Source organism: Canis aureus, chromosome 19 (assembly GCF_053574225.1).
Source record: "Canis aureus isolate CA01 chromosome 19, VMU_Caureus_v.1.0, whole genome shotgun sequence".
Lineage (NCBI taxonomy): Eukaryota > Metazoa > Chordata > Mammalia > Carnivora > Canidae > Canis > Canis aureus.
The window spans coordinates 8,996,116-9,022,031 of record NC_135629.1 but is presented as its reverse complement, the minus strand read 5'-3'; the positions used below and the strand labels follow the sequence as shown (position 1 = coordinate 9,022,031).

General features: G+C 52.3%; 1 protein-coding gene across 11 annotated transcripts in view; it reads right to left on the bottom strand.

Annotated features, from left to right (window-relative positions):
• The window catches only part of ATP2B2 (ATPase plasma membrane Ca2+ transporting 2), a 371,101-nt gene that overhangs the window by 56,946 nt on the left and 288,239 nt on the right, over positions 1–25,916 (bottom strand). For 6 of the 11 annotated variants that reach the window (XM_077857845.1, XM_077857846.1, XM_077857841.1 and 3 more), the window contains 6 exons: positions 24,870–25,067; positions 18,524–18,781; positions 17,179–17,304; positions 4,499–4,624; positions 2,825–2,857; positions 1,593–1,652 (listed from right to left, as the gene is read on the bottom strand). In XM_077857845.1, the coding sequence (XP_077713971.1) occupies positions 1,593–1,652; positions 2,825–2,857; positions 4,499–4,624; positions 17,179–17,304; positions 18,524–18,781; positions 24,870–25,067 (801 nt within the window). The remainder of the gene's footprint in view (positions 1–1,592; positions 1,653–2,824; positions 2,858–4,498; positions 4,625–17,178; positions 17,305–18,523; positions 18,782–24,869; positions 25,068–25,916) is intronic. The other 5 variants (XM_077857848.1, XM_077857844.1, XM_077857847.1 and 2 more) reach the window with 2 other exon arrangements.

Here is a 25,916-nt window from a genome sequence, read left to right as displayed (position 1 = left end):
GTCTCCCTATCTTTAAAGTGGGGACAATAAACTGTGTATGATTGGGTTGTCATGAGGATCAAATGAGGCCATGAGCATGAAATGTTCGCAAAGTGCCTGGTGAAGAGTAGGTGGTCAAGTTCCCTATCTTTCCTGCAGTTTTTCTCAGGATACTAGGGGTTTTCTGCTACAGTTTGGAAGTGAAGCTGCCTTTTTTGGGACCGACCAGCCTGGATGCAGTCTATATGTTCCCGAGCCCGGCAGGCTCATTGCTCTAGGGGAAGCAGAAGGCCAGCTCCTGTTCCCTTCTCCCCCTGCCTGGGTTTGCCTATATTGGTTCTCCCTGTCATCCCTCACTTCCCCTCCCTGATGCATGACACCTCCCACACCCCAAGCTGTTCGCCTTTCTCCTCCTGTGCCTGAAATAGACCCACACTCAAATTAGCAAGGCACAGCTCACAGAAGTGTCTTGCTTGGACTCTGACGTCTACTAGGTGCTTCCATCATTAGACACTTTGAATGCAAGTGGCTCAGCCAGAGGTGTGGAGCAGGGGATGAGACTTTGAGGTAGGACAAGATCTCCACCTCTTCCAGGAGTGATGAGGAGTAAATGACATAATAGATGAGAAACCCACAGCCCCGTGCCTCCTATGCAGCGATGCTGCAAGAAAGGCTCCCCTCCCCCCTTCGATTCCCTGGGGCAACAGTTTTATGATCAAGCCCTACAGCTCTCAGCCTGGGTGACTATCATGCTACTTCATTTGGGGACAGGGGATCTATCTGAGTACACAGAAGCCTTGTCACTCTGAAGGCGGGAGGGCAGAGAAATAAGAAACCCTCTAAAGGCTCGGAGGCAAGTGAATGGAATTCCTTCTTTTCTGTGGGTAAGGAGGTTAAAATGCAGACCCCAGCTACTGTGGCAGCCCCCCACTGCCACCCTAACCCTCAAGGGGCCCCATAAGAATGCAGAGACTCAGGAAAAATGCTCTAGCACAGGCAACAGCAGGAAACACCAGGCCACCTCCGAGGGACAGAACCAGGCCCGAGCCCAAGCGAGCCCCCTGCCCATTCACTCCGTGAAAGAGAAAAGGAAGACATGTTTGTCAGTGGCTCAGCCATGCTATGGGGTGGGGCCGAAGAGCTGAACCCCGGCCTGGGTCCCCCTGCCTCGAGGAAAATCTTCCAGTCAAGGACTGGAGCCTTCACCAGAGACCCAGATGCCAGCTTCAGCCCAGGTCCTGACCCCCGGCCTTCTTCCCCAAGCTAGGGCCAGGAATGTGCTTAGGAGAGGGCCACGCCGGGTGGGATGCTGCTTCTTGGGAGCCAAATCTGAAACCCAGGTGATGTCCCTCTTCTGGGCTCCATTGGGGGTTACGGGCCCAGCAGGACCAGTGCCATTTTGGCAGCCCGCAAGTGGGCGTGGAGCTGATTCCCCGGTGGTGGCTTCTCTCTTAAGCGCCTGCCCCACATGGGAGGATGACTGTCCCAGAGCTGCCCATGCACATCCAAGATCTGTGCAGTCCAGAACAGGGAGAGGCAAGCCCAGAGTTGGGGGTGGAGGAGAGAGAGATGCCCATCCAACCGAGACCGAGAGCTCGCCATCGGAGACGTACCATTGACTAGGCTGGCATTTGCACTATCTGCAGCATTTGAACCTGCTGCACCATCGGCCGCTGCAGGGGTGGGAGGGATGGAAAATGCAGTGTGTCACAATGGAGAAAAGCAACAATGCAGAACAGCAACAACAATAAAGACATGAACCAACTTGCAGGAAATAACATGACTATATTCTTTAAAAAAAAATCTCCGTTGGAAATCAGGAAACTCAAATTTGGGGGTGGAGGTGAAATGTTCCCATAGAGATGCCATAAAAATCAGGGAAAAAACTCAGACATGGAGGGTCTTTGAAATAAAGCATGGCAGATGATCAATGTGGTTAGGTAGGATGGCACCATTCTGTGCTAAGGTCTGGGCTGATGCACCTGCCTGGCAATGCCCATCAGGCAGGTCCCCACCAGAGAAGCTTCCAGTAGAGGGCAGCTGGCTGCCTGTCAGGGCCAGAGGGACCCATGGCCGAGAGTCATTTCCAAACATTCGACAACCAGTGCAGGACAGGCACCAGCCATTCTGATTGAGTATTTGTCATGACCACCATCGCTGCGTCCCAGAGGAACATCCAGCGGTGGTGGTGACTCAGGATTCAAACCTTCCTTGACTCAGGCCACTGCCCATGGCCACCTCCTCCTTCCTAACCAGCACTCTAAAGATCGCCTTGGTCACCCCTACACGAGATGCCCCATCATTTAATTGGTGACATCAAGCATGTCACACTTTGTGCATGAGACAGAGAAGGTACTGGCAAGTTTCCCTTAGTTTAGAAATTAAAAATGATGTGAGATAGTCAAATTCACTCTGGTTGTTCTTTCCTGGGGTGGGGAAGTGGGTTCTGTGGGAAGGGGAGGGAAGAGACACCAGTGGGTGAGGTGCACATGCTGTGTGGGGAGGGGCGGCCAGGACAGGCTCTGCAGGTTGTGCACAGGACAGCAGGGCTGTGGGGTCACATGGTGGTGAGCGGGGCCCTGCATGCTGGTGTGTGGGGCTGAGGCCAGTGTGGAGATGGTGGTGGTGCCATGTGCATTGGCTGGCAGGGTAAAGCACTGGAAGGGTAGAGGGAGGTGCTGGGTCCTCCGGTGGGCCTGGCAGCACGTGGGGGCACAGTGGAGAGTCTGGTGGGTCAGGGAGCCTCCTCCAGCTGTGTGCTGGTGGACTAGGGCCAGGGCTCAGTGCTCAAAGGCTGCTGCTATTTCTAAAGGTCCCATCTACCCTGAGGGGTGTCTTACTGTACCTGGTAGCTGAAGGCCATCCCCCTTCTTCACACCTGTGTGATGATTTTTGAGACATGTTAATGAAGGAGAAGCACATACAGCCTCATCTGCACGTGCACGTGTACGCACATTCACACACACACACACACACACACACACACACAGCTGCATGCCTGCAGTCATCCTGAAATGGGGGCCTGCGATTGGCAGGCTCTAAGCAATGTCCCTGGCGGAACTGATGGGATGGGAGTGAAGAGGGGGCCCAGCCCCAGCCATGCTGCTCATGGGGGCTGGAGAAGCTGGGTGGCCCCGTATCTTCCTCTGCTGTGCCCCCCACATCCCACTTCTTCCCTCTACACTGACACCCCCATCACACTGGGGTGCAGGTATGTGTTCAGTAAAGGACTCTACATGTGCTTTAGGGCAGGAGAGGCCTGTCTTCCTACTGAAATCTTTGAGAACACAGATCTGGCTTCTGTCCCTTACCAGGCCCCAGGGAGGCCTGCCTCATCTGCTATACCCTGCTCACTGCCCGTATCTGCTCAACTGTCTGCACCCTGGTGCCAGAGCTGGCCACAGTTTCTATGACACTGTGTGGACACTGTCCTGATACCCTCTGGGCCTCTCGATTAGGACTGTGTCCTTAGTTTCAATCTCCGCTGTCTCCTGGTTCTTCTCTCCAGCCTCTGGACTTCCCAGATGACAGCTCAGCTCCACTATTCTTGCTGGTGAGGCTGTCATAATCTTAGGGGGGCCCCTCCAGAAAATGGGGTATTGCCCTTGGGAACACTTAACCTTTGGTTATGACCCAGGCTCTGTGTCTGGTTGGCTGCAGATTGCTGGAGGTAGCAGGGTTGCCCTTAAAACTCAAGCACGGGCCATCTACATTCTCTCTCCTTCCCCTGGACCCCAGATGTTCTGGGTGTGGGGGACCCTCCTCTGGAGCTTGAGGAAGGAGACTGAAGATATCAGAGGGGGCTGTCCCTGAGATTGGGCATAGGTGTTGGGTAAGGAGCTGGCCATGCTGGGGACAGGGGTCTGGCCTTTGGGTCTGGGCCTGGCCTGATGGAACTTAGGCTTTTTGTGTCTTCTGAGCATCCCTCCCTCTGCTCTGAGAGGCACTTGTAGCCCAGGCTACTGGCCTGTTGCCCTGAGGGGGAGCCCAAGGAGTAGGAATCTTGTTTCCAAGGTGGAAGGGAAGCTAGAACCCAGGCAAAGTGGTCACTCTGGGGAGGGGGGGGGCGGGTAAGAAAGGGAACCACAAGTTTGGCCACCTTTCCTAGAATCTCCTCTGTCCATATCCGGTCGGAGTCTGGGCTGGGGGAGGGTGGGGGTTGTAGCTCTGCTCTGTGGAGTGGAGAATATGGTAGGAGTGAGCGCAGGTGGGGCTTTCTACTCCATATCAGGGCTGATGATGGGACCAGGTCACACTTGAGGCTGGACACTGAGCCTGGCCTGGGGGGAGGGTCCTCCATGACATGACAGGACAGACAGAGACTGGGACAAGACCCTGGAGATGGAACAGATAGAGTCCTCCTGGCCAAGCAGAGCCTCAAGGATGCAGGAGGAGGCTGTTGGCACAGGGCGTGGACATAAAAGGCACTCAAGAACTATTTTGTTGAGTGAATGAGTAAACAACAAAAAAAAGTGACCCGAAGAGCTCTTCTCCCAGTCTGTTGGGGGGCTGTGCTTACCTTTCTTGTCTTTCTTCTCTTCCTCCTCACCACCAGCCCCCAGCAGGGTGAAGATGATGCCAGTCTGAGAGTTCACACCCACAGCGGTCACTACCATCCGTCCAGAGCCCTCCATCACGTGGGTCCCTGGGGAAGGGGACAAAAGCCAAGTTACCGCTGCTTGAGTTCAAGCCCCCTCCCCCAAGGAGTGCAAGGAACTAGGTCCCAGAAAGCTCCTGGCTCTTTGCCTGCCGAGGCCCTGGGGGGATCCTCTGAGTTCACTTTGGGACAGGGCTGTAATGTGCTACACCTCACTTCTCTGGCCGACCACCTGCTACCTTCTCTTGGAGAGTCACCTCCCCGCTTTGTCCTAGATAGGACTGGACAGGACCACTTATAAAGGGGTCTGCTCCCTCCTAAAGATCTGGGGAAGAACTCCCTCTGTGACCGTGGAAGAGAAGACAACGGCATCTTTATTTCACAAATGCCTAGCCGAAATTTAGCATTTCCACCTGCTATGAATATGGGCACAAACCCCAGGAGTGCTAGTGGCCCACAATGCGATTACATGCATTTCAAATAACACAGGTTCTTTGCCATATGACTTTACAGTTGTTGCGATCATTTTTGTTCATCCTGATTTTACAGGCACAGATGTTATTAGCCTACCCGCTGGACCTTGTTATCAGTGTGCTGACAAAGAAGCACCTATATTATTATTTTCACTATTTCAATGTAATTGGCCTCCTTTGTGATCCAATGTTTTCCATTTTATGCGTTTTATTTTTTTAAAGATTTTATTTTCTTATTCATGAGAGACATGCAGAGACATAGGCAGAAGGAGAAGGGAGCCCATTGCGCGATTCGATCCCAGAGCCCTGGGATCACATGCTGAGCCAAAGGCAGACACTCAACCACTGAGCCTCCCAGGTGCCCCTATTTTATGCATTTTAAAGCTTTATTCCAAGTAGGGGTGGTACATGATGACACTAGACTTCCCCAGGCTCTATGGTGCAAGAAAACCCCTTTTGCAGAATTTTAGGATTTTCAAACTGGGTTTTAAAGGGCCCTGGAATTTGTTTGAGGGGCAGAAGGGTCGGCCGTGGGGGTGGGGGAGGCCTCTGGTCAGAGTGGCTCCACTTTTATTCCTATTTAGGGTTTCTGTGTCAGCTGCTGTTTGACATGAGAGTCTGGTTGCTACTGTTATAGAGGCCCCTCCAACCTCTGAGTGGGGCTCAGGGGGCAGCTTGTCCAAGATTCACTTGGGAGGGTTTGTGCCAGAGTGAGGATAAAATGCAAAGGTAAATCTGCTGAAAAACGTGCAACATACACACAATGGATTATTATTTGACCTTAAAAGGGAAGGAGATTCTGACACAGGCTACAACATGCATGAGCCTTGAGGACATTATGCTCCGTGAAATATGCCAGATGCAAAAGGCTAACTACTGTGGATTCCACTACGTGAGCTCCGCAGAGCAGTAAAATTCACAGGGACAGAGAGCGGAATGGTGGCTATAGGGGCCGGGGAGGGGGGCCTTCGGGGGGTGACTCTTCAATGGCTCTAGAGGTTCGGTTTTGCAGTATGAAGAGTGCTGGAGGTGGACGGTGGTGATGGTGGCACAACAGTGTGAATGTCCATAATGCCAGGGACCTGCATACTTAAGAATGCTTAAAATGGTACATTTTATGTGTTTTTTACTGTGATAAAGAGTTGGGAAAAAACAAACAAACAAACCCGCTGAAGCTACAGCCTCACTGGAGAAACAAGATGAGCCCCTGGGGCAGGGGGGCAGCTGGGACCCAGCCCGGGAAGTGGACGGCCGCTATGGCGATCCACTTCTCGTAGAGACGCAGGCACAGCCAGCCCTCTATCCTCAGGCTGGTGCTGGGGATGCATCACCGTGTCCTAGGGGCTGTCACAGACCCACAGACCACTCACAGAGTCGGCCCACATGGTCTGTAGGGTGTCACCTGCAGTGGTGACAGGCACCCCTGGGGAGACCCCCTAGGCCTGCCAGCAGCCCCTCTATTTAGTAAAGAATCCAGGTAAGTGAATTTGCACCTTTAGGCACCCACTTTTTAAAAAAATTTAAATTTAAATGTTCTTCACCCCGGATAGAAATGTGTTTCCTTCTCCAACAGAGAGGGAAGCATCTCAGGCCATCCTCAGGCTGCACAGGAGGAACCAGACTGGGGCTGAGGGCCTTCATGACTTGCCTCTTCTTCTTTTTTTTTTAAAGATTTTATTTATTTATTTGAGTGAGAGAGAGCACGAGAGTACGAGCAGGGGGAGGGGAGGGGCAGAGGGAGATGGAGAAGCAAACTCCTCACTGAGCAGGGAGCCCGATGTGGGGCTGGATCCCAGGACCTTGGGGTCATGACCTGAGCTGAAAGCAGATGCTTAACCAAATGAACCACCCAGCACCCTGATGACTTGCTTCTTGAACCCAATTCTGCTTTCTTACAGTTTTCCTTCTTTTCCCTCCAGAGTAATGGCCACTTCTCCCTGTTTTCAGGGTAATTTGTGTCTAGCAAGTCTTCTCTCTGTTTTCCAGTTTGCTTCAGACTTGAAGTCTTGGTCAATAATTCAGAATTGTATCTCAACGCACTTTCCTCAAGCAAACAATCTATTTTCAATTTTCAAAAGGTTTTACCCTCTCCTCCTTTTTTGTTCTACCACTTGAGTGATAGCCTGTGGGTGCATGTGTGAGTGCCTAGTGTATGCATATGTATGTGTGCTCATGCGCGTGTGTGTGTTCTAGCCCCTTACCCTCTAAGATCTCATGATTGCAACATGCTTTACAGACAGACAGATGGACACTCTCCAGGGAGTTCCTTCCTGGCGGGTAAAGGTTGGTCTATCTGTGTGTACATGGGTAAGCCAAGTCATAAAGGCTCCCAGAGTGGGCACGAAGCCTGGTGAGCTGGAACAAGAACCCAGATGTTCAGATGGCTCCTTGTTTGTTCCCAGGATGGAAAGACAGTGCTCTTTTGTCTCTGGGCAGGGAATGGTGGGGACCACAGGATGACCTCCGACACTGACTGCAGGTGGAGCAGCCCACGTACACCCTGGAGCCCATCTACTTGCCCACGGGGCACAAACTGGGAGAACCAGGCCCACAGACAGGACCTTGGTAATTATAACTTGCTGACAAGATTTCTCATGCACTGGCTCAGCTTGTGTGGGGTGGGTGGTGTACTTTTAACTCTCGGTTATATTAGAGAGATGAGGAGCCTGGGACCCGAAGAAGTCATGTGTATGTGGGGTGTCCCAGGTCTTTCAGGGTGAGGAACACTCTGTGCTGATTCAAAGCGCAGACGGCAGTGGCCAGAGCTGACCCCTGCAGGACACCTCCTGTGTGCCAGGCATCGAGCTAAACCCTTCACACACTGTCATCTCATTAGTCCTCACCCTGGCCCCGGCTTTACAGGGAAAAGTGGTTTGCCCAGGGTTACTGGTTGGTGTGGGTGACTCTCCCCTGTCTCTTTGTCACATACCAGGCCCCACCTCAGGAAGCCTGGCCCTCACACCCTGGTCTCAAACACATTCTGAAAAAATCTGCTCTGTTTGGGTGGTTATGTGGAGGCTGGTCTCCAACTCCCTAGCCCTGAGCAGGATGGAAAAATACACAGGGGGCCAATTTCCACGCAAGATAATCAGACCCAAATCACCTTCTAATCTAATCGCTCCCATCACAGCAGGGAGCAGGAGGCAGAGGGGAGGGAGGAGGAAGCCAAGGAGGCAGCCTCTGGCCACAGTGTGGGACATGGGGACACGGGGACACGGGGTGAAGGTACAGCACATGCCTTGCTCAGCCTTAGATGAGTCCTCCAGGCCCCAGCACTAGATGGGTGTGGGGTTTGGGGGCATCACACCCCCTCTGTGCCCCAGCAGTGCCCCCTTGCCCCTGGCCATGGCTCTAATCACTGTCCCCCAGCCCAGACACTCGGTAGCATCTCCAAAGTCCAAATACCTTTCAGCACATCCTTGGTGAGACCCCAGCCTGACCTCCTACTCCGTAGGAGCACACAGCTCACTAAAGATCTGTGTTTAGTCCTTCACCTTTGCTCACATGGTTATCCACTCCTGAGTGTCCTTTTCCCTGCTCTGGCCCCAAACCTCCTCTTCTAGGCTGGGGATGAAGGGTCCTCGTAGGTGGCCTTTCTTTTCTTTCTTTCTTTTTTTTTTTTAAAGATTTTATTTATTTATTCATGAAACACACACACACACACACACACACACACACACACACACACACACAGAAGCAGAGACACAGGCAGAGGGAGAAGCAGGCTCTACGCTGGGAGCCCGATGTGGGACTTGATCCTGGGTACCCAGGATCACACCCTGGGCCAAGGGTGGCGCTAAACCACTGAGCCACCCAGGGATTCCCCGTAGGTGGCCTTTCTTGATCTCCACCAGGGGACTTCATCTCCTCTGATCTGCCCCCCACCCCGCAGTTTCCCCTGGGGGTGCTTCCAGGCCTGGCTATCCCCCCAGACTGTGAGTTTCTTGAGGGTAGGTTCTGAGTGTGAGTCTCCCCTTAGCAGGCCCAGCTTGTAGGTGGAACTCCAGCACATATTTTTTAACTGCTACTTCTTTTCTTGGTATTTTCTCTAGTGGGTACGTTTGACATTTAGGGTGGAGAATCTCCACATGCCTCATAAGCCATCTTTATGGTTTTACAAAGGGTCAGATTCATCCCAGGCTTGCACTCTTCCCCACCCCATCCTGGGCTGTCCCTTCCCCCTCCTGGGACCTCAGAGCCTGCTGCCCCTCCTATTGGAGGAAGAACTGAATGCACCAGGTCACCCCTGCTGCAATCGCACCCCAACTTCAGAATACCTCTCAAGGGGTGATGTTTGACCCTAAGGGCTGCAGCTCTAATGGTAGAACCAATTCAAGGTTGATTGACTAAACCTCCCAAAGGAAAACTATAGAGTCTCTGGGTTGCGCCAGAGGTGAGAACCCTTCAGGTGTGAGGGGGCCCTCAGAGGGTCTTGCACCAAGACCTCGATGTCCATGGTCCCTTGGCACCATCCTGGAGCCTCCACCTGGTCCAATCTCGTGAGCCCCTCAGAATACACGAGCACAGGGGGCGGGTAGATGGACAGTGCTCTGGGCCGAGGGGTGGGTGGAACCCGGGAACCAGTCTGGTGTCTGCTTCGGATTTGCTGTGCGACCCGAGGCCAGCCCTCTCCTCTCTGGCCTGCAGTCTGTCCTCTGTAAAACAGGGAGTTCTAACTTACGTCATCATCTCTCAGCGATGAAGTCTAGGCAGCGAGGGTCCCAAAGAGACAGGGTCACTCCTGGGTGGGGTAGGGCACCCGCCATGAAAACACTGCATCTCGGGAGTTTGGATCTTGGTTCAGATGGGGCCAGTAGAGGCCTGTGCGGTCAGAGTGACTGGGTGTGACGTCTGTGGCCTGGGGCCACACTCGTTCACTTGATAGATGTGGCGGGATGCCAACGGGGTGCCAGGCTCTGGGGCCCAACGGGAGGTCCCGGCCCTCCAGGAGCTCTCAGTGTAGTTGGGGCCGAGGAGAGCAGACAGGAGCATGGATCACCACCACCACAAGAGACCCAGGGCCCAGTGGACTGGCAGGGGGCACAGCCCAGGCAAAGGTGAGGAGGTGGGACAGTGTGATGGTGGCAGATACGCTGGGCCGAAGCTCAGGGGCGTGACGGGAGGAGCAGGAGAGAAGCTGGGCCGTGGAATGGAGAGCTGAGTGGAGGGCTGCAGAGTTGGGTCTTGGTGTTCAATGGGGGAGACACGGGAAGTATTTCTGGGTCAGGGAGGGAGAGCATTAATATTTAGTGAGTGGGTCCCTTGTGCCAAGTGCTCTCTGAGCTACTTCTTCCATGTGGTGGTCATTATCACCCTGTGGGTGACCATCGTCACTCCCATTTCACAGACGGGGAAGCAGCCCAGGGAGGTCATCCCTGCATCCAGCCTGGGGGGGTGGAGCCGGGGTGGACTGGGGGTGTGGCACCAGTTCTTTCCACCTTGCTGGGAGGGTTTGTGGGCAAAGCTGGAGGCAGAGCTGTTTGGGACCACCCTGAGGAGCGAGATGGAGGCAGGAGAACAGACGGGGAGCTGCGTCAGCCACCCAGCAGCCATCCATCCAGGACAAGAGAAAGGCGCTCGGGCCCAGGGAACGCTGTGGTTCCCACCAACCAGATGGCATGTCCTGTCCCACCTGAACCTTCATCTCCTCCCCACACAGGGAGTTCCGTGGCTTTTGATCTGGCAGCGGAGGTTGGGTCAGGACCTTCTTAACTGCTGGCTCAAGGGCCATCTCTGCCTTGGACTGGCTCTGAGGAGCAGGAGGTGGTCCCCACCTGGTCCAGATGTTGGCTGTCTCGGGCCCAAGGCCCCATGCCGCAGCATGTGGGGTACACTGAGCTGCCGGTGGCAGAGCTGGAGGGGCCTGATTTTACAGAATGGGGCTTCTGAGCCCAGAGAGGGCTGCCTGAGGTTGCATAGTATACACGAGGCACAGGTTGGGGCTTGAACCTAGGCTCCTTGCTCTCCTGGTTTTGACTTCACAGGCCTCTTTCTGGACAGGAGAGGGGAGAGGTCATACTTCCTAAAAGGTCTCTTTCTGGGGTTAGAAATGTGAAGAAGGGCTAAAGATCTGGAAATTCTTATCTGCCTCCAGGCACAAGCACCAAGCAAAGCCAATGCAGTTCTCAGCCCAGGAGCGGTTCCCTCATCATTATTGTTATCAACACAGTTAATAACAGTAATAACACATGCTTGCAGAGCACCAGACAGTTGGCAAAGCATTTCAGCACCCACAAGCCTGTCCCCCTCACAACAGCCCTGTGAGGTAGGTTTGGTGCAAGTACGACCCCAAGCCCCTCCCCTCCCCGTGGCCTCTCTGGCTCAGAGAGGTCGAGTGGTGGCCCAGGGTCACACAGCTGTGAGTGGTAGAGCCGGGACTTGAACCCGTGCTCTATCCACTACACCCCGCTGCCTCTCATGGAGAAGAGGCAGGGTAGTGTAATGGAGAGAGCGCGGGCCGAGCGGCACACTGGGCCTTCCTGCAGTCACGGTGTCGTCCTAGGCTCCCTGGAGGCGGCGGCAGTGGTGGCAGGTCCGGCTCTCCGTGCCTGGCCTTCCGCTTGGCAGGCAGGGCGGGCAGCAGGCCGGAGAGGGTCTGCCGATGTCCTGTGCAACTTCGTGCTGTTAATGCTCTGGTTTGAGGGGGGATGGAGGTGGGTGGGGGGGTCCTGCTGGGGGCTGAGCCAATGGGCCTACTGGAGCTAGGCTTTCCTGCTTTTGGGGACAACCCCCACCCTGGCCCCTTGGCTCCACCTAGATGGTGCTTAGTCATTGGGAAACCAATGGAATTTACTATAAATGCTCCAAACAGGCCTTGCTGCTGGGATGCAAAGTCATAGGGTTCTCAGAGGCCAGCGTGCACTTGGAGGCTGTAGGAAGAGCTTGGGGTTGGGAGGCTGGAGGGCTGGGGTCTCACTCTGACCCTGTCTTATGGGGCGCTTTACACTCTTGCTCTGGGTCTCAATTTCCCCAGCTGCAAATTGAGACCAGGCCAGGGTTCTCTAGGGATCTGCAAATCTCCTGGAAGGCTGCAAAGTCACCAGTCTGGGCATTTATTTTTCATAAGAGGGGGATCACTGCTTCCATGGGATTCTCACAGGGATTCAGGACCCAGGGGCATTAGGCAGCGTTGGTCTTAATGAAAGGAAGCTGTTGCATTAAAGGAGGTTAAAAGGGGTAGGACATGTAGATGCCATATGGCCAGGAGGACACTGTGGGGACAATCGATGGACATGAATACGTACAGAACCTTCTGGTAACAGTATTGCATCAACTTTGTGTTTCCTGCCTTGCTAACTGTCACACATGAGCTTATCCTTTTCTTAGGAGATGCACCTGCAGTGTCAGAGGGCAAAGGGCCATCACGACTGCATGACAGAGTGTGGCTCCTGAGAACAAATGGGGCAAAATGGTAACAATGGCTGAATCTGAAGGAAGGGCATTCAGGCATTCTTTGTATAAGTCCTGCAACTTTTCTGAAAGTTTGAAATTATCTTCAAGTAGAAAACTTAAGAAAAAAAAAAAAAAAAAGGCCCCGGTGGTCAGAGTTTGTACTCTAGGGTTCACCCATATGTTTCTTGATCCACAGAGGCTTTTAAAAAAATGGGAATTTCCTGCCAACAGTTAAACATGCAAATATGGGTTGGTCCTAGATTTGGAGATGGTCCATGCAAATCTGGGTTCAGGCTCCCCTTGCACAGTGAACATGGCAGCCGTACCAGGGCTAGGGCACCTCTGCGGGCAGCAGTGAGAAGCAGTCACTCTTGGTTTGGTGCCCATGCTCTCCCTGCCCGACCCTGTGCATATGGGGCCTTGTGACTCCTGAACGTTGTCCTCTGGCTGGCCGGAGGCTACCTCTGTCATGGGCCTGTGTCTCCCTATCCATCCTAGGAGATGAGCTCCAGGCTTCTTGGCTTTTCTTTATGCCTTCAGCACTGGGGACCCCTGAGTCTTTCTGAAGGCTGGTCTGTCCCCATTTGTCAGACAGGGAGACTGAGGACTGGAGGGGCAGAGGTCACAGCTGGAGCCAACAGAGGTCTGGAACCTGGGTGTTCTGCTTCCAAATGCTATGCTTGTTCCACATGGCACCTCACAGCAGTACCATTTACAAAGGACGGCACATGCATCCACGCATGTGGTCCCCACAACAGCCCTGTGGGGTAGGCGGGAGGAAGGGCCCCCCAGCGACTCCCCAATGGCACAGACATCGGCATGGGGGCTAATGGACCTGTCCGGGGCTCCAGGCTGGGCATGGCTGGGCCAGCTGACCCAGCACCAGAGTGTTCTCTGCCTTCCTGTAGGCTAAACCAGTGTGTCAGACACCACGAGGGGGTTCCTGAACCACCATGAGGTCCATGCAGGTCCCCCTAGCCAGGTCCCTCTGTCTCTCCCGGGGATCCTTCATATGGAAGGCCCAGCAAGCCCTCCCAGCACAGGGAAAGCATCTGAGGTGTCCGTCATGCCCAGAAACGAGCATCCAGAGGGTAGTCATCCAGAGTTCATAGCACCAGGGAAGAGAACAATCAGGGGAAATGCCCTGGAGGAAGTAGGCTCATGCAGGCTGAAGGTGGGGAGGAGGTGGGGGAGAGCTCAGAGAGCAGGAGAGGGGAAAGGTTCAAGATGAGAGAAGAGAGGGGCAAACAGACGCTTTGACACAACCTCATGAGCTGGGGTCACCTTGTTTGACAAGCGAGGAAGTAGAGGCACAGACAGGGTAAGAAGCTTGTCCAGGGTCTTCCAGCAAATGACAGCAGTAGGGATTTGAACCCAGACCTTTCACCCCCCAGGTCCGGGGTCCATCTGAGGAACGCGGAGGGGAACCAACCTGCTGTGGGCACCCACCTGGCAGCACTGGGCCAGGTAGGGGCTTCACCTACACCATATACCAGAGCAGCCCTACTGTCCTCACAGGTCAAGACAAGGGGCATAAAAGCCCAGGGCCACAGAGTGAGTTCATTCCAAAGCCCAGATCTGCCTCAGTCCAGCCCAACCCAGCCTTTTCTACAATAGCCTCGCCTCCTTCCTCTCTCTGACAGACAATGCTTGAGCCCCAGGGAAGAAGCTGGCCATGACCTCACGGTAGCTTCACACTCAGGGCTCCCCGCTGCTGCACAGGTCTGGGTGAGAGGATCCATGTAGAAATCACAAGTGTGATGGCATCTGTCCGTCTGTACAGGGCCAAGGATGGATGGGCCCACACAATGAGACCATTAGATCTCTGTGGGAGGCAGGGCTAGATGAATTTTACTCCTTAATTTATCTGAGATGGTGTGCACTGAGCAAAATCAGTCAGCATCATGGCGCTGTGCTCCAATGGGCCAAGCACGGTGTGGGTGTCATGGGTGAAATGTGAGTCCCAAGCCATCTGGGGGGTGACTGCCCAATGCCAGGGGTGGGCAGAGAAGGCTTCTTGGAGGAGGTGAGGCCAGAGCAAAGGGACAGGAGTTAAATGTGTAGCCAGGAAAGGGAGAGGGCCATCTAGGAAGAGGGAGCACCTCAGCAGGGGATGGCAAAGTGACCAGGGCAAGTGTGCGTGCAGCAGAGGTACAGGCTGAGGGTGAGTGTGATGGACCTGTGACTTGCGTGCCTAGGAGGGCACTGAATGCAGTGGCTGTTCAGTGCCTGGGCCTACTCTATCACTCCCCCAGCACCCCACAGCCTGTGGAAGCCCTGCTCACACACAGTCAGTAACCAGGAACTCACTACCTTTCAGGCAGCCTCTTTTGTCCTAGAATGGTTCTGACATACAGAATTCTTCTCTTTCCAATTACACTGCCTTCTGTTGGGCTGGCTACACCTCCTTCTCTGCCCACCCTTCCTTCCTCTCCCCGTGAACCTGGCCTAAGCCACTTGCCCCTCCCAGTTTCTGAACACCAGCTCACAGTTCACAGCCAGGGGTCACTTTCTTCAGCCTAGCTCACCCTGCACTCTGGTGAGCTTGGTGGGTCCTGCCTCTTGCTTTCTTTTTGCCACCCTCCCTGCACTCATGGTCTCCGCAAAGGTAATGGGCACACTTTCCATAATGAAACAGGATGGAGCTCTAGGGAAGGCAACTGGATTACCAGCAGTTCAAGAATCAGCAAAAACCCATCAGAATCTCCTGGCCTCTAGTGCATCCTGCCCTATCTTGCCCACAGGGACATCGCAGGAGACCTTGGCTGCCCTCTCCTGACATCCAGAGGCCCAGGGTCTACACTATTTACCTGGGCTTCCAGCTAGTAGTACAGGTGAAAACCAAAAAAGTTGGTGTTCCCTTCCATCTCTGCCCAGTCTAAGTCTTTTCCAGAGTGCCCCTGCACCTGTGCCCATCTCCTTGGCTGGTTTATGATACAAATCAGTGATTCTGAACATTTTTTTCCCCTCAGCCTCCTGCAAGGTAACAACTACGCTCTTCTCCCTTCTCTAAACTGTATGGAACCTTTGTCATCCATCCATTTAGGCTCAGTGCCTCCACCTGACTTCCAGTGATCCAGACGACCGAGCAGGCTACTTCTCCCAGGGATGATAGCCTCTCTGCCAACCACTTCAGCTCAGAGGTCAGAACCAGGGCCATAGGGCCATGTCCATTTACATAACCCTTATGTGGCCCTAAGTTCCAAGAAGGCATTTGAAGCTTCCTATGATCCCTTGGGCCCCAGGGCCTTTGCACTTGCTGTCCCTTCACCTAGAATGTTCTTTCTTCTCATTGTGCTGGTTTCAGCTCAAATGTAACCTCCTCAGACAGGCCTTCCCTGACCACCATGATTCCTGTTCCCTTCCTCAGAGTCTCTATTTCATTACAATGGTATAATGTCTTCATCCATCCTACTCTGCAGACCCGTTGATCATTCTCTTTGTATTGCGAGGACATCCCATATTCCTTCAGAACTCTGTGTCTTTGCACACGTTTGCCTCAGCTAAGAGGCCCTTGTCCACAGCTCTGGTAAGCTCCTACTTGCCCTTTAAAACCCAGCTCAATTCCACTTGGAGTAGTTCTGTTCCTTTCTTGGCTTTCTCCCATCTTCCTTGCTCCTCTACTGTGGAATTAGCTGTTTGTTCAAAGGTCTGTTCCCAGCCTCTGTGGGCTGGGGGCTCTTTGGGCAAGGGAAGGCTCTGAATCATCATGGGTTCAGTGCTCAGCGCTGGACCTGGACCAGAGCAGATGCCTGGAGGACGTTTGCTGAGGAGTGCTGGACAAGGAGGCCCTTTGTGTGTCCCTGTTAAGGGGGTGTCTCATTCAGCTGGGGCCTCACCTCTGCAAGGTCTTTCCACCTCTTCTCTTACCCCCTGCAGCAGCCAGAGTGAGATTTTAAGAATGTAAATGTGATCCGTTCCCTGTTTAAAACTATTTCAGATGATCCTCAACACACTTAGAAAATTTCTGAATTCCTGACTATGGCCCATGAGACCTGACATCTGGGCCCTCCACCCTCTCCATCCTGCTCGCAATCTTCCTGCTTCAGGGCCTTTACACTTGCTGTTCTCTCTGCCTGGTATACTTTCTCCCCACAAAGTTACAAAGCCAGCTCTTTCTTATCATTCACCACTCAGCTCAAACACGGCCTCCCCTGACCTCCCCCACCACCTACCTCCCATCATTGATTTATTTTCATCATACGCCTACCACCCTCTGGAGTCTTCGCAATGTCTGCCTCTTCTCATCACACCACAAGCTTCTCCAGGCAGGGGTCTCATCAGCCTCACTCATTGCTATATCTCTAGCACCCAGCCCAGTGCCTGGCACATGGTAGGTTGGTATTTTAGTATTTTGGAAAACTTTTCAAAATAATCATCACCCTACTGATGCTTTCCTGTCCCTCATAAGAATAGGCTTTGGTGTCTCACTTTCCAGAAGACCAAGTCACTAGGAAGTAAGTTCTGTGAGGGCAGGGATTCTTTGTTGATTTTATTTACTGTGCTACCTCTAGGGCCTAGAGCAGTGCTGAGTGCATGGTAGGCTCAGAGTATGTTTGTTGGGGGAAAGAGAGGCAGTTGTCATTTGGGGCTGAGCTGGCTGGAGATCTGGAGCCAAGAACAATGTCTCTGAGAACCTCCAGCCGCATGAAGGGGACACGGGTGCCCCCCCCCACCCCGCAGCACAGAAGTAGGAACTGGCAATGGGACTGAGCCCACTGTTGGGCCACATCTCACCTGACAGCAGCATGGGGTCCTTGTCCACGGACTTGCGCACCTGGTCAGACTCCCCTGTCAGGGAGCTTTCATCAATCTTGAGGTCATTGCCCTGAATGAACAGGCCATCGGCAGGGAGGAGGTCACCTGGTAGGAGGAAGGGCAATAGAGTCAGCAGGATCTCAGGTGGCTGGAGGGTCTTGGAACATTCCTTTAAAGGTATGATTGCAAGGTTAAGTTCACTACTGGGGGACTGGCTGCCTAGAGGTCTCAGGGTGTGGGAACCAAGATGGCACCCATCACAGGTCAATATGCGTCTAAAGACTGGAGCCAAGGTGAATTGCACAAGGCCTGGAGGACTGAGGCTGGGCCCAAGAACAATCCTAGTTCAAGTGGGTATGTGTTTCCATTAATAAAATGCTCTCGTAGCCTGCTGTGGATTTGGGGTCCAATTTTCTCAACGATTCATGCTTCTTTGATCTCAACTATGGTTTGGGAAGTTGTTTAGGAAGGAACTAGTCTGTCCTCACTATGCTAAGGAGACCCTAAGACAGGCACATTATCAAAGGAAACCAAGCCTCCTAAGGCAGAGTGAAGAGGGCACTCCAATCTTTCCCCCATCTTCTGCATCTACTTACCCAGGGCATGTCTTGCCTAAACTCCCTTTGATGCCATTAGGCCTGACCACTGTCTCCATGGCAGTATCACAGGCCTAGAATGTTTGCTCATCCACGTCCACTCCCTACAACACCTTCTCTAGCCCAACAACCACTCATCAATAGCCAAATCAGATGTAGGAAATGGATTGCATCTCATAAACCCATTTTGAGTGTTAGTGGTCCTTGGAGTATTATGTTGAGAAGACTTCTGTATCTATGCTTTGAGCTGTGATTTTTTAAAAAAGATTTTATTTACTTATTCATGAGAGACATAGAGAGAAAGGGAGAGGCAGAGACATAGGCAGAGAGAGAAGCAGGCTCCCCGTGGGGAACCTGATGTGGGACTCGATCTCAGGACCCCAGGATCATGACCTGAGCCAAAGGCAGATGCTTAACCTCTGAGCCACCCGGGTGCTCCTGAGCTGTGATTGATTAGTAACATCTGCTACAGGTGGAGGTTTTTGAGACTAGTAACACATGGGCCATGGATTTGCCATTTCTGTCTTTAAGTGGATTCTGGAATCCTACCTCCTTTAGGGAGTAGCCTTCTACCTCCCAAAGGATCTCAGAAGATATCTTGGCTCAGAATGAGCCTTCAGGGACCAACCCCCTCACTTGGGCCAGCCTCTCGGGGTCTGCCTGCCTATCCTGTCCCACCTCTGCCCAGACACTAGGTCTAGTCCTGGCACTGTGGCTGGGACACTTACCATATTTGACCTGGGCGATGTCCCCAACAACAATCTCAGCCACAGGGATCTGGACCACCTGGCCAGCCCGGACCACGGTGAACTTCTGCTCCTGTTCAATGCGGCTCTGCAGGCCTCGGAACTGCTTCTCTTTGCTCCAGTCATTGAAGGCCGTGACCAGGACCACACAGATGACTGAGAGGAGGATGGCTGCCCCCTCGATCCAGCCTGCCTCTGCCTCCCCTTCATCCTCTGCCCCGCCCTGGGCCGTTGCACATCCTGCAGAGAGCAGAAGGAAGCAGGCAGGGTGGGGTCAGCCAGACAGGAGGAGCCCACGGGGATGGATTTAAATCCTAGCTCTGCCAAGCAAAAAAAAAAACACTGATCATTAGATGAACCTGATCCAATTGATTCACTGCATCTGGGTGGCAAGCCCTTTGGTTTCCTGCCTTTGTTCTAGGTGTGAAATCTTGGACAAATGACTTCACCTTGTGAACCTCAGTTTTCACATCTATAAAAAGGAACAGATATGCTCTGTCTGGGAGGCCTATTGTGAGGATTGAACTTCAATGAGGTGAGGTCCTTGGCGGCTCCAGCACAGACCCAGAACAGGAGAGAGAGGCCTAATTCATGAGAAAAGAGCAAAAGTGGGGCTGTAAGAGAATGAAGGTGATCAGTACTGCATGTGCTTTAGGGTCTAGAGTGCAGTTTTGCTGGTGGGCTTCCTTCCATGCTTCCAGCAACCAGGGGGGCACGTCTCCAGACAGCAGACTAGGGGTGGGGCTAGGGGTGGGGGCAGGATCCACAGTTCCAGGCCAGTCCTCCAACGGGCTAGTTCTAATCCTACCATTGCCCCTGTAAGATCCTGGGGAACTCACTCTTCCTCCCTGAGTAGCAATGTCCTCCTCTGCAAAATGGGAGTCACAGAGACCTCCTTCCAGGTTCCAGGAAAGGACAGTGGAAGCTCCAGCCAGGGCTCATGGCATTTATGCAGCCCTTTCTGGATTTGAAGCCCTACTACACAGCGAGGCCACCCACACTCCAGGCTGCAGGCTGCTTCTTTGTCCTACAGTGACTCAGCATCCTACACCCTTGCACCATTGAACCTCCCAGTCTGGTTCCCCAAATGGCTTGATGCCTGCGAGGGTCCCCCTATGAACAGAAAAATAAAGGAGCAGACACATCTGATATAAAGGTTTCAGGTCTGGCCCGTGGAGCACTGAGTCCTAGATCTCTCCAAACTTCTTCACAGGAGTGAAGCAGAACTGCTGCAGCAGAACTAGCCCAGACTCTTTTCCCCGACAGAAGGTGGTGAACAGCCTCTTCCATGGAAAGTGACACTGAGCAGCATCTGACTCTCGATTGCTGGAAAACTCAGGGGTGTTCCCTTTCAGGGCACCTGGGCAGGGGACTGGACCATTCACCAATTACTTGCACCAAGTACTTATTTTAATTCTCAAGCTGGCCAAGAGAAGTGGTTCAGGGAGGGGTGGATACTCACCTGGGGTCACACAGCAGATCTGGAGTTTGAATCTAGGCCTGGAATTTGATCCTGGACCTGGCCTGCCTACTGTACCTGAACCCAGTGGCCCCTTCTGACATGTGCCGCCCTCACGTGCCAAAGACCCATGGCTGACTGTCTGGAAGTCCAATTCAGTCCCAAGGAAGAGAGAACAGTTTTGAGAGACCCCAGCTGGAGGCTGGGGGTCAGAGGCAACATGAGAAGAGGGCCACGTAGTATCAGGGAATGTTTTCCAGCTCCTGGAGGCATAGAGGTCAAGGCTAGCTGGTGGCCTAAGCTTTGGCCAACCCAGAATCACGCAACCCAGCAGCATGTGTCACTGGAAAATTCTACAGCTTACACTGACCCAGTCACTCCCTGCAGGTTAATAAACAACCACTTAATTGCACAAGGTCCTTGATGTCACTCTTTTTTTCTTTTGGAATTTCAGACTTTTCCAATAATTTTAAATTGTTTAACTGGACCAGCTTTTAGTGCTAATGATCATCATATTCGTGCTAACAGTAATCGACATCAGGCCAGCCTTGAGTTTGAATCCCCACTGTGCCACTTCATTGTTGTGTGCCTATGACCTAGCTACTTAACCACTGCACCTCAGTTTTCTCATCTGCAAAATGGGGGTGAGGACAGGCCCAGGTAGCTGAGAGGACTCAGGGAGGGCCTTATGTAAAGCATTCACCTTACCAAGCACACGTAAACACAGAGCAGAAGCTTGCTTTCTTTCTTTCTTTCTTTCTTTCTTTCTTTCTTTCTTTCTTTCTTTCTTCTTTCTTCTTCCTTCCTCCCTCCCTTCCTTCCTTCCTTCCTTCCTTCCTTTCTCTCTTTTTCTTTTTTTCTTTCTTTAGATTTTATGTATTTATCCATGAGAGACACACAGAGAGAGGCAGAGATATAGGCAGAGGGAGAAGCAGGGTCCCTGTGGGGATCCTGATGTGGGACTAGATCCCAGGATCCCAGGATCATGCATCTTGCAAAGGCAGATGCTCAACCACTGAGCCACCCAGGATTCCTAAAGGTGCTGTTTCTTGTTGTCCAGTGTACAGGGTGTATAAATGCATTCGAGGTCCACAGACAGCCTTGAATGCATTTGAGTTCCACACCCAGCTGGAGTTCAGCACCATGTGATGATGGGGGCAGGGAGAGGAACGAGAGTGCTCCTCAACCATCATAAGTGACACCAGTGGAAGTCCCAGAGACTGGGAGAGTCCAGTGAACCTTGCTAAACTGAAATCCAGTCCATGGTGATGTGCTTTTTTGGGTTTCAGGGGAGTGACTTGAGATAGAGCCCCAGTGCTTTGCTTTATGGGACTTTTGTTACTCTCTGCCTCTGCTACATGCTTTGTAAATGGGAAGACTGTTCTTTCCCTGTTGCATGTTTCGTCAATGCCTTGCCTCCCCCATTACAGATTATAGCAATTACAAGCATTCAGGACACTTAGAAATAGCCCAGGACCATGGAAAGCCTTTGGGTTCTGGAATTATAAAGACTTGATTTCGAATCTAGGCTCTGCTGTGTGATCTTGGGTAAGTGACTTGGCCTCTCTGAGTTTCAGTTTGAAAAGCTATAATGTGGGATGACTTTGTGAGCCCAGAGCCTTCTAAGGGCCTGGCATATATTGGATACATGATAAGCGTGTCTGCTCTCCATTTCCATGAACTACTCTCTTTGGACTGACTCTGGAAGCCAAGGGTATGGTGGTTGAACAGGATTCACTCTTTTCCCTTGACTCCCAACCCTGCTTGTTGCTTTCGTCTATTCAATACCAAGGAGCCCTTTGGGTCCTTCAGGCCTCTCTGCAGGCAAAAGCCGATTGGTTTTTACTTCCTTCTAAGAAGCATCTGATGGTCACACAGTGCTTTGGCATGGCCAGAAAGTGGGGCTATGGATTACTGGGTGAGGCCTTCAGCTACCAGGAGCTGCTGGACCCTGGGAACAACTCATGCTATCCCTGGTGCAATCAGGGAGGAGAGATAAGGGAGGGGAGGAAGGGGGCTCTGGGCAGGCTGTGCTGAGATCTCCTCTGGGGCCCTTCAGACTGGGGCAAGCACAGGTTCTGCAGATTGTGGCCACAGGGTCTTGGGAGCCTGCAGCTGCTCTCTCTGGACCTGGGGATTTGTAGGGTTTGGCTTTTGTCTGTTTGACCTCAGGGAACCTGTCTGGCCTCTCTGGACCTATCTCTACTTGTCCATCAGTAAAACAGGGAAGCTACTTTCTAGATGGTTATTGGATCCTGGCATCAAATAAAGGCCCTCGAAAGTGGAAGAGACACACATATTTTCTAAGCACCTACTATGTGTCTGTCACTCTGCTGACACTCAGACACTAGGAGAGCTGTCACGGGCAGGGAATTGGGCCCAATCCCAGCTCTGCTACGAACATCCCGTGTGACCTCTGACAAGTATCTGGAGGCCCCTGAGTCAAGAAAGCAAACAGGAGAGGGCTATGGATGCTGCAAGGCTCTACAGCCTGGAAGTCCATCACCAGCAGCCTTCTGGACATGACTAATGAAGCTTGAGCCTGACTTGGCGGGCTATGGTTCTGGCAACATGGAAGGTCCAAGACTCAGAGCCCGGGCTGGGTCCTGGATATCGGGGATTACATATAGCCACAGAGTACAGGAACTGTACTGGCCCTATGGGGCCAGAATATGTGCAGCTTCCCTCATCTACACAGATCTTGGCTTGAGCTGGCGTCTCAGCTGGATACAGGGTGGGGCAGTAGAAAGCACCAGAAGACATGGGTTTAAGATCCATCCCTACTGCCTAATAAGCTGCGTGACCTTGGGTAAGTCCTTCACTGTTCTGGGCCTTGGTTTCCCCCTCTCTAGGATGGAAGAGGTTGCAGCCATCTGTTTGGAGGGCTGTCTGTGGGGAGGCTCCTCCTGGCACACCCTAGAAGCTCAATCCGTGCTCCTACTGCACCCCCTCCACCATCTGCCCTCTGACTTCTAATCTTGCACTAAACTGGGTCACAGGAAGCCACTTACCCGGGTGGCACTGACACAGTCCCATCCCTTCCTGAGGAAATGCAGCCGAGGGATAGGAGCGTGGGCTCAGAAGCCAGAATGTCTGGGTCTGATTCATGGTTCTGCTGCTTCTTAGAGTGTGACCTAGCAAGTCATTTACTGTCTCAGGGCCTCGGCTCCTGGATGATAGCAGCACCTACCCACAGGGTTGTTGTGATGATCAAATTAATTTCTACTGTAAATACTCCCAACTAGTGGTGGCTATAAAAATAGAAGAATGATCGTTATTATTATGCTTGCGCATAAGTTTTATTCCAATAGCCAGGTACAATCTTCTTCTACATTTTCTATGAAATTCCTGCAAAGACTGCTTCCCAATGTGCATCATCTTATAATGTCCTATGTGAAAGTTCATCCCAGAATTCACTGTCAGGGAACATACTATCTTCCTAAACAACTGTTTTCCCTCCTGGTTGCATAGCTCAAGCTATGCAAGTCATCCTAATTCTCTTTCTGCCTTGGCTGCCAGGAAGCTTAAAGTCAAATTTAAATCCCAATCATGGTAGCAAATATAGTGAGTTTATTTGTTCCATTCCTTTCCTGTCTGACTTTCTATTTGACTTCGTCTTGTGAGATGTGTCCTTCTTTTGTATTTCCTCTCTGGAAAGAGGTCACGCAGGATAAAAAGCAATTTAGTAATATAACATAAAATTGAGGTAGTTGGCCTAATAGACTTGTTTATCTCATTTCTTGGGGAACTCAGGCTTGAGAGAGGGTGAGGGGACAGATGATCAAGGAATTGCGGAGACCACCTTCTCGCCTGGGGGAAATGAGGCCCATGATAGGTATTTCTTGTAAACTATTCACTTTCTATTTGCTTGCTTGAAGTAATGAACAAAGTAGGATTATCTTTTTAGGGCATTCATTAAAAAAATGCCAGATGATAATTAATAACAAGTGTTTATAATATCCTACTAATGAAAAACTGGATTGTAAAAATCCAACAAAATAATATCTCTTATGTGATCCCATTTATCCTGTAATGTGTGTGTGTGTCTGTCTATCGTGTGACATGGGTTTGAAAGACTTTGTCATTTTAAAGGATAGATAGAATTATCGAGTTGATAAAGCCCTAGCCCTTAGCCTTAGCAGGTGCTCGGTTTCTAGAATTAAAGTTGAGGTTTTCCATTAGAAGTCCTAAGTTCTGACTTTGAGAAGAGTGGGTCTGCTCCAGAACCTTTCTTGGATGAATGGGACAGTGTTTCCTTGGCCTACAGAGCAGAGTCCCCATTCAAAACTCAGGACAGATTTTGGGAAGCCCACTTGAGACAGGGACTCCTCATGTGGGAAAACATATTTAGCGCCAGCCCTTTGAGTTGTGCATGATATTGAACCAATCTTGGGATGGAAATGTGAGGGAGGAGGAGCAGCATGGATGCTGAGTCCTTCTCACGCAATGTGCAAAGGATATGATCCAAGAGGGGGACTGGAAGGAGGAAGTTTGGGCAGCCACACCCATGGTGGTAGCAGGTCTGGCACCCACTCCATGTCCTTGAGCGAGTTAATGCACTTCTCCATACCTTGGTTTCCTCATCTTTAAAATGTGCATAATCATGGCCCTTACCTCATGGGGTTTTAGGAGGATGACTACTCAGCCCAGAGCTCAGCACACTGTAAGTGCTCAGTACATGCTCACTGTAGTTATTCTCAGCGTTGGTGCAATCCTTGCATCTCACACATAGGAGAAGTGGGGGATGTGGGTCAGGCCCTGCCTCCTGGGCCTCAGTTTCCCCATCTGGAGGGAGCCTCGGCTGAGCCCTGGGTACCCTCAGGCGTGGCTGGGCCTGCGTGTTGCAGGTTCGGGAGTGGGGGGTCTTACCTTCATTGCTCTCTCCAGGTGGGTGGTAGAAGGACAGCCCCAGGGAGATGATGGCCGCAATTTCCAGGATGATCAGCGTCACATCTTGCAGTGCCTCCCACACCAGCTGCAGGAAGGTTTTTGGCTTCTTTGGAGGTATAAAGTTTTGCCCAAAAATCTGCTTTCTTTTTTCCAGATCTGGAGCGGTGCCTGGCAAACCTGCGGACAGAGCGCAGAGAGGTTGGCCTGGGCGGCCTGAGAGAGATGCTTGCGATCTCAGGATTGGGCCTGTGTGCGGCAGGCCCTGTGGCGAAGCACAGAGAAGGGGAGACAAGGCAGGAAACTTGCAGGGACTACCCAAGAGGCCAGCACCCAACACTCGCTTCAGGCCCAGAGTGGGCTCCCGTGAAACGCCAGAGACACAATGTAGTGGGGTGAATACCACCACCCCTCCGCATATGGTATGTCCACGTCCTAATTCCTAGAAACTGTGAATGTGACCCTAGTTAAGAAAATGGTCTCTGCTGACGTAATTAAGTTAAGGATCTTGGGACGATGTCACCCTGGATTATCTAGGTGGGCCCTAAACCCAACGACAAGTGTCCTTTTAAGAGACAGAGGGAGAAGACACAGACTCAGAGGGCACAGGCCATGTGACGTAGAGGTAGAGAGGGCAGGAGGCAGCCATGAGCCAAGGAATGCCAGATTCATGAAGGAGCCCAAAGAAGCAAGGAAGGGCATGTTCCCTAAAGCTTCAGGAGGCAGCACAGCCCCGCTGATGCCTGGTTTCCAGACTTCTGGTCTCCAGAACTGTGAGAGCTAAATGCTCTTACTCTAAGCCACCCGAATTGTGGTCCTTTGTTACGGCGGCCACAGGAAGCAACTACCCAACGCCAGACCCACCGTGCACCACACCCTTGCTCCTGCTTTGTGTTTCCTCCTTCCCTCCCCATTGAGCAGACTCGGAATCCTCTGCCTGGGTTTGAACCCCAGCCTGTGCCTCCATCTCTCTGAGCCTCACTGTCTTCCTCTGCGATGCAGATGACTGTACCTAGCCCACGAATGGTT